Source organism: Lampetra planeri, chromosome 12, assembly GCF_965212315.1.
Source record: "Lampetra planeri chromosome 12, kcLamPlan1.2.h2, whole genome shotgun sequence".
Lineage (NCBI taxonomy): Eukaryota > Metazoa > Chordata > Hyperoartia > Petromyzontiformes > Petromyzontidae > Lampetra > Lampetra planeri.
This window is the reverse complement of record NC_136118.1, coordinates 9366879-9384532: the sequence shown is the minus strand read 5'-3', so window position 1 is coordinate 9384532 and position 17654 is coordinate 9366879. Positions and strand designations below refer to the sequence as shown.

At 42.2% G+C, this 17654-nt stretch overlaps 1 protein-coding gene across 4 annotated transcripts in view; it reads right to left on the bottom strand.

Moving 5' to 3' along the window:
• XPO7 (exportin 7) overlaps positions 1-17654 on the bottom strand; it is an 85283-nt gene that overhangs the window by 60316 nt on the left and 7313 nt on the right. For all 4 annotated transcript variants that reach the window (XR_013585939.1, XM_078599437.1, XM_078599439.1 and 1 more), the window contains exons 7-14: positions 11826-11991; positions 10863-10936; positions 10418-10537; positions 9650-9796; positions 6671-6843; positions 5897-6090; positions 4238-4343; positions 962-1097 (exon numbers count right to left, since the gene is read on the bottom strand). Coding sequence is in view for 3 of the 4 variants with exons in the window: in XM_078599437.1 (XP_078455563.1) it covers positions 962-1097; positions 4238-4343; positions 5897-6090; positions 6671-6843; positions 9650-9796; positions 10418-10537; positions 10863-10936; positions 11826-11991 (1116 nt within the window). In the remaining variant the exon portion in view is untranslated. The remainder of the gene's footprint in view (positions 1-961; positions 1098-4237; positions 4344-5896; positions 6091-6670; positions 6844-9649; positions 9797-10417; positions 10538-10862; positions 10937-11825; positions 11992-17654) is intronic.

Below are 17654 nucleotides of genomic sequence, written 5' to 3'. Positions count from 1 at the left end.
AGCGGAATTATATGAAATTGCACACCTCCCAGTGGGAATTTTTTCAAATGGCACGCCGTAACAGCTGTCATTTAAGTCGGGCACCAAGCAAATATTTCTTGGCCATGAATTTCAAGCACAATAACATTTCTTAACGTAGAAAGGCGATGGAACAAAAGTCCGAACTATTTTTTAAGATGTTAGTAATACAGTTAAATAAACTGCTTTCAAAATAAAAAATATAAATTCTTGCACAGCAAGGCACGATGCTGACATTTTATCACAATCCCTTTTTTTACGCACACACTGAACTAAAAACGTATTTTATGCTTTGGTCTGTATTCCCACGTTGATTTATAAAGTTTTTAAATAATATTATTCACGTTGAGAAACTTTTACAGATTCATAGATGGTCTTTCAAGGTCCCTAAAAATGAAATTACCCAAAAACACAAGACAAGTGGATATTGTGTATCGAGTCCAAGGGGAAAAGCTCCACCACGTTTGCAATATAACATGTCTGGCTGTGCAGCAGAATGTTGTAAGAATATTAACCCATTTACAAAACATGCATATTTTTCATCCCAAACATTTTCCCCAAATTAGTGGCAGTATACATCCGTAAAACGCAAATGTAGTGCGTGCGCGCCCCATTGGCAGGACCCACGTGTGTCGTGTGTGAGACTGCTCTCCTTACACACCGCCGAGCATTTCCCATAATCAACGTAAGCCAGCGACATAGTGCGTCTCACAGAATCCGAGGTGCGCGAGTTGTGACAAGACATGACACGCACATCCGAGGGGAGCGTCAGCAGAGGGGTTAAACGTCGCGGGGATGCGTGTTTGTGACGCGTCCATTACAGTGGTTCGATCCTCAGTGTAGACCTCCATGTGGCACGCACGGGGTGGTACTGGCTACAGCTTTAAAAGATTCGATGAACTACTGAATGTACGCGTTTATTCGTTTTCAAACGTGTGGGTACCTTGGAGTACTTCTGGACCTGGTCGCCAATGTAAATCTTGCGGAAGTGCTCGAAGCAACTGAGGATGGCAAGTTCGAGTTTCTCGTTGCCAGCCTGTGCCAGCCGTGAGTCCGTGAGGTTCATGAGCTGCAGCACCCTGTGAGGAGAGAGCAGCATCGGTGATATGCAAACAGACAGAGCAACCACGGGGGCACATCCTCTCACCAGGGCACGAGGTCAAAATAATTATCAAAAGAGCTCCTGACTTTTAAATGATTTCGCATGCAAATTCGGCATTGCGACGCAGCAGTCATCCTGGCCAGGAGTGAAAATAAGAAGCCCTGCTTTTCAACTGCATGTACCTAAAAAAATATTGTATAAACAACAAATATTTAATAAACAGTCTACATTAGTGTTTTTTTGTTTTTTATTATTTTTATTCACTTTATTAATGATTATTTTTCTATCTACGTGACTTTACCGAAAGAACCAAAGAATATTAATTGAAATTCATCTACTTAATAAAAAGATATGAAAATATTATTTAAAAGGATCATATTTATTCCAGAATTATGGAAATATTCATACAATTATTTACAGTCCTTAGTCAATCCACTGCTAGATGCAGAGTTTTCTTTTACCATACTTCACCTCTCTAGTCAGTGGCAGTTGGTGAAGAGGGGGGGGGTTCCCAGGATCGGCTCATTTACCACTCGCCACCTAATCGAAATTAGCTCACTGATTTTATGGCACAGTGCGCTAACCATCTACCACCAAAACTATGCACTCACATTGCAGGAATTAACTTGGACACACGCAGCACGTAAATGTTGACCTTTGCTATTTTTGCTCTGCACTGTGTGTGGCTCAAATGTACCATGGAATTATTTATGAAACAAACAAGGCATGAAGGAGCCTTCCAGTTTGCCTGCGTACTTCACCGCACGCCCTCTAAGCAGAATGTAGTCTGTTTATTAAAGCAACGCGAGCGAGCAGGAATACAGAGTTCAATTCCCAACAGAGCACTTGCCCACAAATCTAAAAAAGTAAAAGGTGACATTAACTTACACTTAAAGTACATTCTCTAGAGTATATCGCTTTTGAAATTTCATCAAGCGAGATACAGTTGGCGTAGAAAACCTTCAGGGCATATATCAAAACATTGAGCTGATAAACATTATTAAGTGATGAGGTGCAATAAAATAGCCAAGATGAGAAAGTGGTGACTGTTACCAGGAAAAACGAAAAATGATCGCTCCTGCAAAAAAAATACACTGCCCAGTGGATGGAGGAGGCTGATATTCTCCTGACAGGGAGAATCAGCAAGGAAAATGAAAGTTCTTTAAAAATCAGCCCATTCCACATCCATAATGGCCTTTCTGTCAACAGAAGCCGCTAAAAGCCTCCAGCATATTTCAGAACCGCCAAACTGCTAAGAGCCGTGATGGACGCACAAATCAGGCAAGAGCTCAGCGGGACGGGGAGGAGGAGTCGATGAAAAGGTGTCGTCAAGCCCGCATATGCCAAAGGGAACCCCGAAAAACAAAACATACAAACAGACCGCGGCGGAACGCAGCAAGACTGTGAATTAATGAAAGGCTCGCTCAAAGCGTTTTCATAATACGCAGTAAGTCATTTTAATTTGATAAATACGATTCCGGATTGCATCTAATATAGAATTCAGTTACTAAATTAAATTGTCCTAAAATTGTTTTAAATTGCCGACAGCTTATTTACAGGGAAGGCGATGTATTTTCACTTGTCGCACGCTTTTACCGAGGTTGCGTTTATCGCCGTTCGTTGTTTGTACGCTTCAAGAGGCAATTCCTGTCAAAAAGTCTCTGCTACGCAGAGGTCAAATTACCAAAGTAACTCTGCCTACTTAGCAAGCGTGTCAAATTTCAATCTCCGTTTGTGCGAAAAGTACCCACTTGAATTTTAACGCTAGAATATAACTTTTGTACCTGTAAAAGTCTGCATGAAACACTGGATGTAGCCCACAACTCCAAAAACGCAGAGCTCACCTGCACAATACTGCAGCAGCCAACACATGTTGGGTGCTTTTTTGCGTTGTCAAAAGCATAATCTACACACCGCAAAACTTGAATTCCCATTCTTCATACTTGTCTGCCATCTTGTCATTAGCGGGGATTCATACATTATTCAGCTAACTGTATTTAAGTTTTTTTGTAGGTTTCGCCAATATCTGGATTTTTAAATAAAATTACTCAAACAAGCGTTTGTAATAGAGTACACAGAGGAAATAAATAAATAACTGGCAAAATCGTCACCATATATTGCACAAATGTCATTTTCTTTTAGTAAATGTGAATATTTTATTTTAATAACCTCTATAATGCTCCACCATGTGACGGTGATAAAACCTAAACCTCTCTCCCAAGTACTAAACACGATGGGCAGTGTTGCCCAATAGTCGCAGAAACAACGTGGCCTACAGCACCCCCTAAAGGATTCAACATCATTAAACCATTCGCTCAACCCAAAACAATCACCTGCAAAGCGGCACGACAGGGTGGACAATGGGGTTTGCCTGATACACGCGCATTCAACTCTGAATTACCCAGGGTAATTGGGGGAGGATAGTGCTAAACGTTTGCAAATTAAACCATTTCCTTACACAGAAAGGGGATAGAAAGCACCATGCGCCGTCTGTTTTTATTTCTTCCTACGGAAATCGGTTTACTTGCCAACATGTCTGCGGTCACATGTGGACAAAATCACTAAACCTCAATGGGGAGCAGCTGATAATTAAACTACCAACGCACATGTAAACATACTTTTTTTTTGCAAACACGGTTAATCCCAACTTGGATAATCGAGAGTTTACTGTGCCGAAAGCGAACAGGGATCGCGCATGAACAAAAGTGACAAAAGGAAAGCAGTGCGCGATCAGATCGGGTATCAATTAAAATGAAAAAAAATATATTTTACCAGGTAAGACCCACTGAACAATACAGCTCTTTTTCAGAAGTGACCTGGCCACATATGATAGCTCAACTAAGTGACTTAACATGTGGAAATTTACAGCAGCCAAACACATGTTTCTAAATGTGGAGGGAAAAAAACAAAGGACCCAGAGAAAATTCTATGCGACCACGGGGAGAACATGCAAACTTCAAATATACAGGCGTCAGGGTTGGGATCGAACCCATAACCGCCTGTATACCAGGCGAGGTAGTTAACATCTCGCCACAGTGGCATCATCGATCGTAGGACGCTTGCGAGTCTGCTCTAACGGCATGTGGTGGCGGCGAGGCGCATAGTCTGTGCACGTACCGACAAATAAGCTCTCCATCCATGGCGTCATGCTCGTCCGTGCTGGCGAAAGATACCCGCCCCCCGATCACTGCTCCAATCATGTACACCAGCCACGTCAGGCGGCCTGTCAACAGGTGTCGAAGAAACAGACAAATCACCAAATTAAACGCTGAAAATCCATAAAATGGGCGCATTTGTACAAAGATTGATCTGTTAATGTACGCATACATTGATAGGTTGATCTGGCAGAGGCTGTAGCTGTTATAGGATACATTTGGCTTATGTGGCTGCGGCCGTATAGTCTTTTGTCAATATTCTGCAGGACGAGGGGGTCTCCCTCGTCCAGCAGAATATTACTCGTGGAGAGTAATTTGACAACACTTCACCACACTGGTCATTGCGGGTTGGTGAATGTGGGCAGCATAGATGTCGGAGCATAGCACAGTGCAATTTTGCCGCACTGCCCCCTGGTCCCCTCAACAACACCCCACAGCAGCCTAGAAGACCTGTTGAACGCATGATGGTCGCACATCCAAGCACTATCCAGACTCAACACTGCTTAGCTTCCGGAATCTTATGGAATTGGGTACATTCCAGTGATGTGATAATTGAAAATCTATCAATGTAAGGGTTGAAATTGAGCATGCAACGATTCAACTCCCTCGGAATCATGATTCAATTAAATAATCAATTTGTTTTTCCTATTTGGCATCTCGTTTGGTCTTTCTCAGCCATACCATTAGCATAAGTGTAAAATTAGCCTGATAATATAAGGAACATACAACTTGGCATAACCACATAATTTGGATGTGGATATTTGTTGTAATTGAGGGGGGTGTTTCTTGGAAAAACGTGATAACCCACACAAGCTCATTGTCCAGTAAGTAGGGCTTTGTTGAGGGCAGGCTGATAAAGTGGATGCAGCAAGGCGACCTTTACGTTAATTGTGCGGCCAATTGTATAGCCATCATTACGTGTTAAGTGTGGCAGGTCTAGATGTGGGGAGCATAGATGCTGCCAAACTTCACACTGTTAGTGTTACGTTAGTGTTAAGTGTGTTGGTGTTAAGTGTGGCAGTGAAACCAAAGTGGGGGTTGCTTTAAAAAGTTGGTTGTCAAGATTTTGCAGGACACAACTCAACTCATGAATTGTTACATACCTAGTTAAAATATCACTTGAAATATAAACAACGGAAAACAGAGAGAAAAGGGCCTTGGTTCCAGGACCTATTTTTTGTCAATTGTTCCATCTACGCTCCAAAGTAACCTTTGATGTATTCAACCTCCCCGTAACGTACAAAAGGACTTAGCTCAATGCCAGTTTTTAAAATGTTAAACATTAAGATAAAAAATTAATGCACTTGCTCATTAAACACACGAACAACCCTAAGTCCAGGATCATATCAATAACTGAACCTCCGAAAAACAAACGTGAAAAGCACACAAACGACACTGTAAAAGTGCATTTACTTAGCTTAGACTGTGACCTTTCTGTACTGTGCCTAACAGCCAGACCTTGGTTTAAGTGCAATTTGCACCGAATTGTAATTACAGTGTACTTGTAAAATCCACTAACAAAGTTCCTTTAATTACAATTTACTGCGGCCCTGCTATGAGCAAAACCAATTGCTCAAATAGGCTCATGCCTGAAAAAAAACAAAAAACGCCCCACAAGTACCTTCTTGAACGGCGATTTCCATGGGCTGACCAGGGGAGGAGCGAAGCGTCTCCTGGTAGGCTTGCGCCGACTGATCGAAGAGCTGCACCAGCAGCGCACAGGTCTTCTCGTACTCGCAGCGCCCGATCGTGCTCAGCTGCTCCAGCTGCTGCATGATCAGCCCCGTGTCATCCAGCGGGTCCTCCAGCCCATCCCTGGTGCGCGCACGCACACGCACGCACAGCAGCACACATTCACACGTGGACGGATGCAAGAACTATGACTAACATTCCACATTTTCACGGCAAGTAACTTGGACAAGTGCTGTTAGTAAACACTTAATACGCGCAGCATTGCACAAAAGGCAAAGTGAGGAAACTAAACAGACCGGGCCAAATTGTTATCCCAAGTGTTGATGTTGAAGTGGCCAGGTGGCTCAGCGGTCACGGCATTGGGCCAGCACTTCTGAGGTTCTGGGTCTGAACCCCAAAGTTTGGGATTTTGACAAAACTTCAGCTCAGAGAATTGAAAAAATATTTTTACTCCCATACTATGAAAATTTCTCAATAGCTGGGCATGTGGGTAATTCAGTGTGTAGATAAAAAAAAGGTCATCTGAAGACGTCTCAGAAGTAATTATGCGATATCTCTTTCCACAGGTTATTCTCCGAGACACGGAGATGCGAACCACTCGAAAATTCTCACGAAATACATGACTCCGATAAAACATTTACAACAAAATTGACAAGAAAGCTTCCAAAACAAAAACTAACACTGCGAGAACGACGAAGAGCACCTTAGGATGACGTGCACGGACTCGAGGCGTGACGTGATGTATGCCTTGGTGACCTCTGGCGTATACGTCTCCAGCATGTGTGGCTCCGTAGCCTTCACATAGGGCACCGACGCCGCTAGCCGTTGCCACAGGCTCAGCAGGTAGTGCACGCTGTTAGGTGCAAACGCCCAGTGCTACGGGGGTGGGAAGCAGCAGGAGGCAAGGTGGATTCGTACCGGTACAGCATGCATGGCAATGTCATCCTCGCAGCGGCTTCGGCATAACTATCGAAAGATGGTTACCACATCGCGCGCTTTCAGATGCGCTTCTGTGGCCGTCTGGAACGCCCTTCCTAGCGATATTAGGAGGCCACTGGAGCTATGCACTTTTAAATCTAGATTGAAAACTAATTTCTTTAGAACTGCATTTTTGTGTTAAGTTTGTTGTCCTTCCCCGATTAGCACAGATGGCTATGCAAGGTGCAAAGGAAGTTCAACATACATGCATACATAGGAGCGGCAAGTTCTATTGCCGAGAGGAAAGCACCCGAACCACAACACCGAGCAATCGCCAAATGTGTAATTTGTCTTGGAAAAAAAATTCAATAAGGGATTTAAACCGGGAAGGCAGTTTGGATCGAATGACAAACACAAAAATTCACAAGAGAGTGATAATGCAGAGCAATCAGTTTGACGAAGTTATGCATATAAATGAGTGTTTTTCAGTTGGGAATAAAATGTCACTTTATTGTAGAAATTCATACACATTTAAAAGTGACTATAAAAGAAATGTTTTCTTTATAAAATGAAATATTGCACCATTTGTAAGCTGAGCATTGCCAGGTTTCATTTAAATATTAACATTTTAAATGGTCCATTTTAAAAACCATTCAAAACAATAAATTGCTCAATAATGCTGATTGAAATTCCACATTCAAATTCATTCCATCACATTAAAGGAACATATTTCATGTGCTAGTTATAGTGATATTTCATATAATTTAAGCAACAAGGTCAAACAACTATTCAAAAAGGAGATGAGGGGGTTTTCACCATTCTTAAATTAACTTCTTAAAAATATATATCACTGCAAAAGGCCGTGTAAAATCAAGACAATCGTTCAAAATGACAAAAAAACATTCAAAACAATCATAACATTTCAGCTTTACATTTTTTCAGTTTCATCATTTTAAAACTACATATCCAAACCGTACATGACAAAAAAAATTCATCTCATAGCCCCTTAGGTCCCATTAAAGCACGGGAGACAGACTGCATTTTAAACCGAGGTTCAGTTGATCCCCCCCCCTTCCTAACGACATATCGATCGCGCAGACACTTCAAGTGTAACTCGGTAACTGGCCGTGCCTTTAAAATCAATAGTGCGAGAGGGACCTCGTGCTGGCAGATTTTTGCATCCGACACCGCCGTATGGGCCACGACAGGCACTCAAGCGTCTGCCGAGGGTCCCTAAGCATTAGAGGGCTCGGCACCCAGCTAATGCCGTTAGCGTGACTCCCAGGCGAGGCGCGCTTTCGCAAGCGTGCGTGCCGAGGCCTCCTGCAGCAGCGTTCTGGCTGTGGCGGCGGCCAGGGCTGGGGAAAGCCACCAGTGGGACGACGGATATTAGCCGGAACAATATTGCGATGCCGTTAGTGGAAGCATTTTTAAAATATATGACGGCGCGCATGATCATTATCGTTATTCCTCGCGCCGACGGTGCTTAAGCGATCCGTGAAAACGGAAGGGCGGTTACAATTAGATTGTAGCCGATGCATCATTGCAGATGAAAAAATGCAATATTGGCATTACAGGCTGTGCTAAGGATATGCATCTTTTAATTTAAAAAATATGCAGATAACACTGATAGAAAGATGCAGAGTGCATTATCGGCATTAGAGACACTCGAATATCAATTTAGATGTTTTTATATACAGCAGAACAAAAAGTTAAAAGTGTCAGCTCGCAGCTGAGCCAATAAAAGGGTCTGCCGTATGTGTAATGCACATCACGCTGTCATTTTCACGTGTAAAAGAACCACTCGGCTGCACACCCAACATTGCAGCAGTGCACTAGCATGTGTCTTGGCGATTGTGAATACAATCTTTACTGCCGTGAGCAAAGGACAAGCCATAAAATCATGACATTTTTGTCAGACAGCATGCTTCCTTCTTTTGGCGCTCGAAAAGAAATGTTGCCCCCTTCTGCTTCTTTGCTGCAATAGCTCGCTCTTGCAGCCACCCACTACCTAAAGCTTTGTCAAGCATGGGGCTATAGATATGTAAATATTCAGCAAATTATGAAATTTGTGTCAACAAACTTACAAACTGTCTAGTTGAAGTTGAGCAGCATGAGTTTATTGGAGAATTAAGTAGCTATATTAGATAGAGGTGCCAACATCAGTCAGGTACTTAGTGGGAGGTGAGACAAAATGTGCTCCCTTCACCAACCCGCACTGAGCAACATGGCAAATTATGGTCAAATTCCCTCCCCGCCCGCCACCGCTCCACCCATGCCCAACAACAAGTAAACCACGACCTCACCAGCCATGGTGTCAGATGGCTGGGTGAAGGGGCAGGTGGTGTTTAGAACCACTGGGTAATATATTGCAGGATCGTGAGAGGCGATGGCAGCTTCGGAAGGCCTTCATCCAGAAGTGGATTGATCATGTATATGTAAATATTATAATAATATATCTCTTAAATCACAGATTACTATTAACCCCCATGAATGAAAACATCTGTGCAATCCATCCACCTGGATGTAAAACATGTACATACACGGCATCATTATGTGTTTGCTACGTATGTGTCGAGTGACACCTTGAGGACACCTTTGAGGGCAAACGAGTTGTTGCAACTCAAGGGATTTTCCAGGTGAAATAATTTAATTCATGAAAAATAAATCCCACCGGGCATGGAACATTTGAACCCATGGAGGCACTCGGATGCCGCACCACCACACTTAAGTCAAGGGTTCGTGACGGTGCATGGTACGGTACCTGCAGGCTTGTAACGGTAAAGTTCGCGATCAGGCGGATTACGTCTGGGTAGCTCTCCACTCTCACCAGCTCGCCCAGCTGGTAGTTGCTCTTTAGCCTGGCAAGCAGCCGACAAAACTCGTGGTAGTTGTTTGGATCTGAAAGGCTCTGCGGAATAAATAGAGAAAAAAGTTTAATAATAATAATAAAAGTAGGTTGGAAAAATATATAAAATAAACCTACATGCGAACTGAACCTATATGAGAATAAAATAACAGCATTTTCAGGGATGTAACTTAAGTGTACAAATTCATGGAAGGTTGACAAAAATAACTCAAAAGCAATGAGGTCAGTGAGTATATTTCAATTTTGTCCAATTTCACGAGACAAGAGGATCCAATTAGATCTCTCGGAGAGCAGTGCAACTTTTTTTTGTTAACAAACGGTCCACGTAAGCGAATATCACAGGGCTACCTCCGAGATCCCTTCTCCAGCGACTTCTGTTGCAGACAGTTGGGGACAGCACTTTCCATCCCACCCTTCAAACAGCAGTAAAGTTTGTCCCACAACAGTCAAACCAATATTTTTTAAGTCTCACTGCTGTCAAATGCCAAAATACATTTTCCGTAATGTTTTTTTTTTGTGCAGTCACCAGAGATCTGACTGCGACCATATACGTGCTCCACTTGAGAATCCGGTTTAATCATAGGATACGGCCTGGATTCAAACCCTGGGCTTCAGCGTTGACACCTCAGCTATCGACTTCCGAGCCGCACAGCCACCTCTCACCTGTGGGCTCTCGAGGATTCGCTTGACCCCGTCCACCAGATGTGACAAGAACTTGGCCCTCTCCGTGTTGTTGAAGAGCGACCGCCGTACCGATGCCACTTGCACCAGGCAGGACAGCACCTGTGCGAACAGGAGACCAAAGCAGAGCAGACATTTAGAAAATAGCCGCCTCAATGCGCAGCAAGGTTGGCTATGTACGGCACGAAAGAAGTTCAACATACATACATACCATGTCTACGTTAAGAGAGTCTGTCTATCCATAGAAGAAATTCTCAGGGCAGGTTAAATAAACAGGTATAATGCTCACAAGTTGTAATAGATCATGCTGGTTGATTTACAGCTGCTAGTCACTCTCCGACACACGTGCACACACACACACACCTGAGAAGCATACATTGACCATTCAAACATTGACAATGCAAAAATCCACCCACAGGGTGCTTACCAGTGGTGACAGTGTGGGAGGCAGGGAGCAGTACAGATCGAAGAAGAGCTGGAGAGTGGCCACATCCAGGAAGGCTGATGGCGAAACACACATGTCGTCAACAGAGACGCACTACAATCCTTCCTACAGCATACACTTTAATCCGTAGCACAAATCGACAAAGATAATTATTGCACTGCCCGATTCTTTCCGAAATCCCAACACAAAGAATTAAACTCACTTTGTAACCCAAGGTCTTATATAACTGAAAGAAAAAATATTAATATGACCCGTCTGGGGTGTAAACCTGATTACTACACTTGAATAAGAGACGTGTTACCCCGATTCAAAGTAGATCCTGTGGAACTGAAACAATACTCTTGCTCAGTCAGACTCAACTGTAATTTAAACAAGTTTCCCACCGAGATATAATTGAAGTGGCTTGCTCTATTCGAGTAAACGGTTCTTGGGAATCTTTTATATTAAAGACAAATTTAAAATTGTAATTATTGGCTTCAGCAGTAGATTAACAGCTTTGGGGCTATCCTTTCCTATTTCATCCACCATATAAAATGTCATTAAGAGAGATAATCTTTCATTATTCAGCATGTCAATGCTGCATTGCCTATGACCACATCACCTGCAATGCAGCCAATGACGCTAGATATCATAAAATAAGCAGATTGGGTCCTGAATAGTTCTTAAACGGGTGACTACCATCCCCAACAGGCTGTGGGGGGGCTATGTGGTGGGCAGATGGCAGTGCAGAAAATTCCATTGTTTTACTGTATTCTCATGCTTGCCGCCTTTACCAACATGCACTGATCATCATGAAGTATGGTCGAATAACCCCCATGATCCGCACGGCATTAGCACGATTTAATATTAGGCCCATTATATTCTAGAACAGCCGCGGTCTCTGCACGATTCGTTTGAAGCCTGGGGTGCGCAGTCGACGTGCGCTCATGTGTCGGCTCACGGCACCTGATCTCCAGCTGGTGGGGATCTGCACTGTGCACAGGTCTTCGAAGGACTCGTCACTGGAGGCTCCGATAAAGTCGAAGTTGAGGCAGTTGTAGGTGAGTTTAAGGAGATGGAGTAGCAGCCCATGCTGCCGCTCGTCGCTCAGATCTAGGTTCTTGCCCGATGCCTATGGAGCACAAAGACAAAGATCCCCCGTATAGCCATTAAAACGACTGTTGGGGCAAGTGCTGTTAAGCGAGCACCAATGAAGCTGCCCGATGGAGCACAACAGCCGCCATTCGCCAATAAGTGATGGTGATGTCACTACGGCACTTGTGCCAGGCCAGGTGCACTTTGCTAAAACTTTACACGGGGGTTAAATCTGTATCTACAGTGTAAGCCATATAAAATCAGTGGCAGCTTAAATTAGCCTTCATATTCATCAAATCTAAAGATATTGCCAGTTTTAAGTAAGCTGCAACTATGTTTTGTTAAAATGTTAATCTGCTCTCTGCAAGGCTGACGTAACGTGTTTACATTGTAAGTAAATTTGCTACTGCTGCTATTTGCACAGCAACTTTTGTTTGCTCAACACTACAACAGTCATCGAAAGTACTTTTGCTTGAGTGTGCTGCTCACGTGAAATAAAATCGAAGTCAATGAGCCACTAACTTCCACTTAAAGCCATTCTCATTTATCTATTTTTTACGGAGACGTTAACCACCACCATTAAAGTTACAAAAAGCACTTTCACACAGCGATTTATAAATGTCGGCCAGAATTAAAACTGGGCAGTGTCGAGAACTGTCGCAGGGAAGTGCTTAACAGCAGTTAAAATTTTGATGAAGAGATCATTTTAAGCGTTAACATGTTACATTTATGAGTTTTATTCTTTCAAATCCTTTCTGTCAGTAAAAGTGTTCACCAATTCTGAAACATTTAAAAGTTTGGTCATTGCATTAAGGCTTCATCTGTACTGACTGGCTTTGTGAAGTATGGTCATATAACCACCATGACCAACACCGCATGGGTGGAGGGGGGGGGACTTCATCCAGCAGTGGATTAACAAAGGGCACTAATTTATGGTAATATGCAAAATAGGAAATACAATTTTTTTCTTAATTACACTTTTTCATTCCATTTTTGTCAATTGTCAATATTATTAAAGGTTACACACATCTACTACTCACAACTGGCACCGTGGAAACAATGGCATTAATAACTACTCATCATCATCCTCAGCCATTATCTATCTATGGCTGGATGAAGGCTTCTCCATGTTCTTGCCATGCCTCCTGGCCGTGTGATGTCACAATCCATGTTGCTTCTTGAAAACTAGCCTTTTGCCTGTCCAAGGACGGGTGTATTGCAGTAAATTTGAAACTTGCAAGCGAAAAGCAGACCGCAACGTGATATTCATTGCATCCATTCGTGTGCAATTTGTAAGGGCGCGGTGACACGGACCTATTTCATTTTAAAGGTTATAATCCCTTATTCATCATGACGTCCTTTTTACTTCTATGTCTCAACAGCGTTACGGAGATCGCGTGACGTCAGGGTTCTGCCTTCGTAGTGAGGGTTGTAAGTTGACGCCGAGGAGGGGGGAGGGGCAGTGACGTCACCTGCTCATGATTATTAATGAGGCACTGGTCACCGTGGAGTGACGTCACGAGCGTTACACACTGACATTCTTGGCTCATAGTAGGTACGATAATAATGGGGGGGGGATGTCCATTTGGAGGACGTCACCTGCTCATGAATATTAATGTAGGGGGCTGGTCGATGTGGAGTGACGTCACGAGCGTTAAGGGTGATTATAGTAGGTATGAGCTGATCTCATTACTCCAGCTCGACGGTGTTCATCTGCTCAGGCATTTTCCCCCTTCTTTGCCGTTCTGGCACCAGTCTTACATATTAACCACGTGCCCTGCGCAAAGCCACTTCTCTCAATTCAATACAATGTCTAATTTGCATTGGTTCTCCGATTATATTAGCACTGCCCGCGCATTTGCACGCGATCCACGGCTCGGATAGGTGGTGGGGGCGGGGGGTGGGGCTTAATGTTGTGGTATGCTGTGATGTCATCATGCAGATGTGCACGGTGACGTCACCACCAAAGACAAAGATCTCGCGTATAGCCTTAACAGACTGTTGGTATTAGTGCTGTTAGCGAGCATATATGAAGGCCACAACGGCACACGAGGGGGTGGGTGGCCAGCTTCACGCCCGGCCACCTTTGAGTCTCTAGTGGCGATGTTCACACACCACACCAGGTACTCATTTGAAGCTGAGTCGACTTAGGGGAGGCCCAGGACCGGTTCAGATAATCGCCACTGGTGTTGGCCGTGAGTGGGAATCGCCAGGTTCGTAGCGCAGCATGCTCACCGCTACACCACTGCTTCCCCACGATGTCACCACGATGCATTTGCCCAACCTTGTGCTCGCCAGCCAGCAAAACTTTATATAATAGTGTGATACACGTGTTATTTTTTTGTTTCTAGTTCCCAGCATGCATCTATCTGCTTCTTTGTGAGCTGTTTAAATTTTGTTTGGATATGCATTCTAGAGTATAGTTCGGAGTAAAGTCAGCATTTTCAGTGATTTGTGATTTTTTTTCATAATTACCAAAAATTATTAAGACCAGAACCAGAATAATAATGGTGCTGTGTATACCTGCTTTCATCAATGCACTCCAGATAAAACATATAGCAGGTATTATGCTACATGTTTTAATAAACCTGTAGTGTAATCAAGGTCCGTTTTAACATCTGCTATTGGACACAGTATAAAACAAGAGCAATTTGAATGTTTGTATGTTTTAGAACCTAATTGATTTTTACTGTTTGCAGTTCAAATTTAAATACAATAAACCTGTCAGATTACTGCACGTTATTGTTCTCGGCAAGTATGTAATTTTCTGTCACTCAAGTTCATCTTCTGTTATGAACACTTATCAAGCTATGGATGACAATCAAATTGCTTGTTTGGATATGCATTTTGTATATGTAGATATGTGAGTAACACAAGCAGTAAAAGACTTTAATTAGAAATGTTAACTTTAAAGTAACATTATATTTTGAGCAAATATTATGTAATGCCTTATTAAAGACTTTCACAAGCAAGGTTAAAAGAGATTACGCATGAGTTATGTTTGTCTGTAATGGAGGGTGGGGGTGAGTGGCTGCGGTTTGGACTCTCATAAAGATGATCCAATATTAATGAAACATTATTATAAAGTTGCCCTGTAATTAGGGACTATCCCAACTGAAATATAGCCAAATTGATTAGGAATCGCAATATATTAAAACATGCAAATACATACTGCCCTAACAGCAACCTGTCAGCTTCCACAATGTTAAATCAAATCCTTCCCAAGACAAAATAATGTTGGCATTCATTACATAATTCAAGCAGAGCCATGTTTCCTAACTTGTTTAAACATTCATTAGGTGTATTTTGCTACTAATTTTACCAGGACATATAGCCATGCTTTATTTCTGTATATGTAGAGTTAGGCTTCCGTTTGTTGGTTTGTGAAAGCTTTTTTAGCCAAATATATTTTCATTAATCTTGACTTAAAGCTTTTGTCACTGCAGGAATTCATAAACTTTGGGTCTTTTGGTAAAATCACGTAGATCTACGTGATTTTACCAAAAGATAGATCTACGTGACCGTATCGAAAGACGCAAATAATATGTATTTTCATAGTCCACAAAGGATAGAAATAATGGCATTTGATATTCAGCCTTTTCCATAATCTCAGTGAAATCATTGCAAAATTAAAGACAAGCCACAATGCGACTGTGGCCATGCAACGCAAACGATAGACCACAAAGCAAACCACTCTAGTCCGCACTTCTTCAGCGGAGGAATAGCAAGACGACACAAACTCTTTCCTGAAGCCCTTTCGTGGTGAGCAGACCTCGACATTAGCATTCGGCTCTTGAATATTTCATACACAAGTGAAATGATGTGCATGATCTATATTTGAGAAATGTTTCCTTAATCAGACTTGTTCATGTGGTTGGTTGATCTCCACTGTTCTAGATTTGAAGCTTTCGTGACTGCAAGGATTCATATTCTTAGGTTTTTTCGGTAAAGTCACGTAGGTAAAACATCATTAATTTTGATGTTTTACCTACGTGACTTTACCGAAAAAACCTAAGAATATGATCTCCACTGTTTTCGTTATTGTGTTCCCAGTGACCTTGTGAATAGTTTATAGGCAGGTGATGAAGGGCGAACAGGTCTATAATTCCTCAAGTCAGTTTTATCACCCTTTTGAACAGAAGAACGATTGAGGCACAGCGAAATGATTGATATCATTTTCAAAATAGATTACAAAAATAGAGCAGCTACAATGAGACTACATGAAGAAATTTACAAAATACATATTATATTAAAATATGGATTCAGAGCCATATATTGGCCAAAGTTATTCACGTTGACATTATAAGATGTTTTCCAAAATTGGATTGTAAAAATCAAGAAACAAAAATACACAGAGAAAGTACAACACCCAATAGAAATTAGCTGCACGAAAAGAAAAAAAGAGCTTATCTATAATTTCCCCTGGAATATCCCTTGAGGTGGAATATCTTATTTGCAAGTGCCCAGGCTGTCAAATTCCACGATTAATAAAGAGGGCAGCAGAGTTGGGCTCAAGGTAAATATGAGAAAAACGAATAAGTTATGTTCATCAAGTTCACGAAATGATGGAATACATCGGTTTCAGGGAGAATGGAAAACACATCGCGGTACATATACCTAGAAACACGGCAAAATTGAGTCTTCCGCCGTTGCCGATCATTGCTACAACGCGGTGGGCTCTCATGATATTGTTTTCTCCGAGACTAAGGTGCTCTGCAAACCCTCTGGCTACCATCAAAGGTTTGTACACGAAGCCATTCAGATATACAAACACAGACATAATTTCAACCGTGATGATGGGTACAAACTTAGTAATCATTGGAAAGATGTTATCAACCATGCAAAAAAGATTTAACTACACATTTTTGGACCATCTTATCTTACAGGCACTATTTTACTCTACCGAGTGTTAACATCCCCAGCGTTTAACAGTACTCTCCTTTTTCGTATTTAATTAATTTACCCACCCAGCAGCATAACAAAAGGCGGCTTAATCGTATTTAATTATTTTACCCACCCAGCAGCATAACAAAAGGCGGCTTAATCCTAGCTGGCTTATCTACATATGCCATCTATATTACAAAGGCTCAGTTTCAGCAGCAGTACTGACCATCTCACAACTCCTCCTCTCCCGCGGCCCTTCCTGGCTCCTCCCCCCTTAACCAGTATATAAGGTCGTACCTCTTGGGACTTCTCTCCACTTGATACAGATTTTTTGCTGTGACAGTTTCACCTGAAGATGGAAGCTTGTGTTGCCTCCGAAACGTCGTGATTTTATTGTTCTTTATTTTTTATGAATTTTAATTTCATTTTTTACCTACGTGACTTTACCGAAAGAACTAAGAGTAAGTATACCTAGGGTAGTTATTGAAGGAGAACCAGGATTAACATGATGAAACAAAGGAAGTGGACAAGTGTAGGTTGGAGTGCATTCGAAAAAACTCAAAACATAAAGCAACACACCAATGTGAGGAAAGAAAAAATATATCAATAATTTCATTTCACCTGCCACGGAACTAGAGACATTGACAAAAATTCAAACATGAGCAAAGAAGTGTGGAGAAATGCATGCTTTAAATTACAAGTGAGAGACAGTAAGAGGAACATGCAGATCAGAGATAAAATGCACATTAGACATCTTGATAATTGTAAAGAAAAGTATGTGGGTCCGAGCAGGACATGTCACGAGAAGGAATGGTG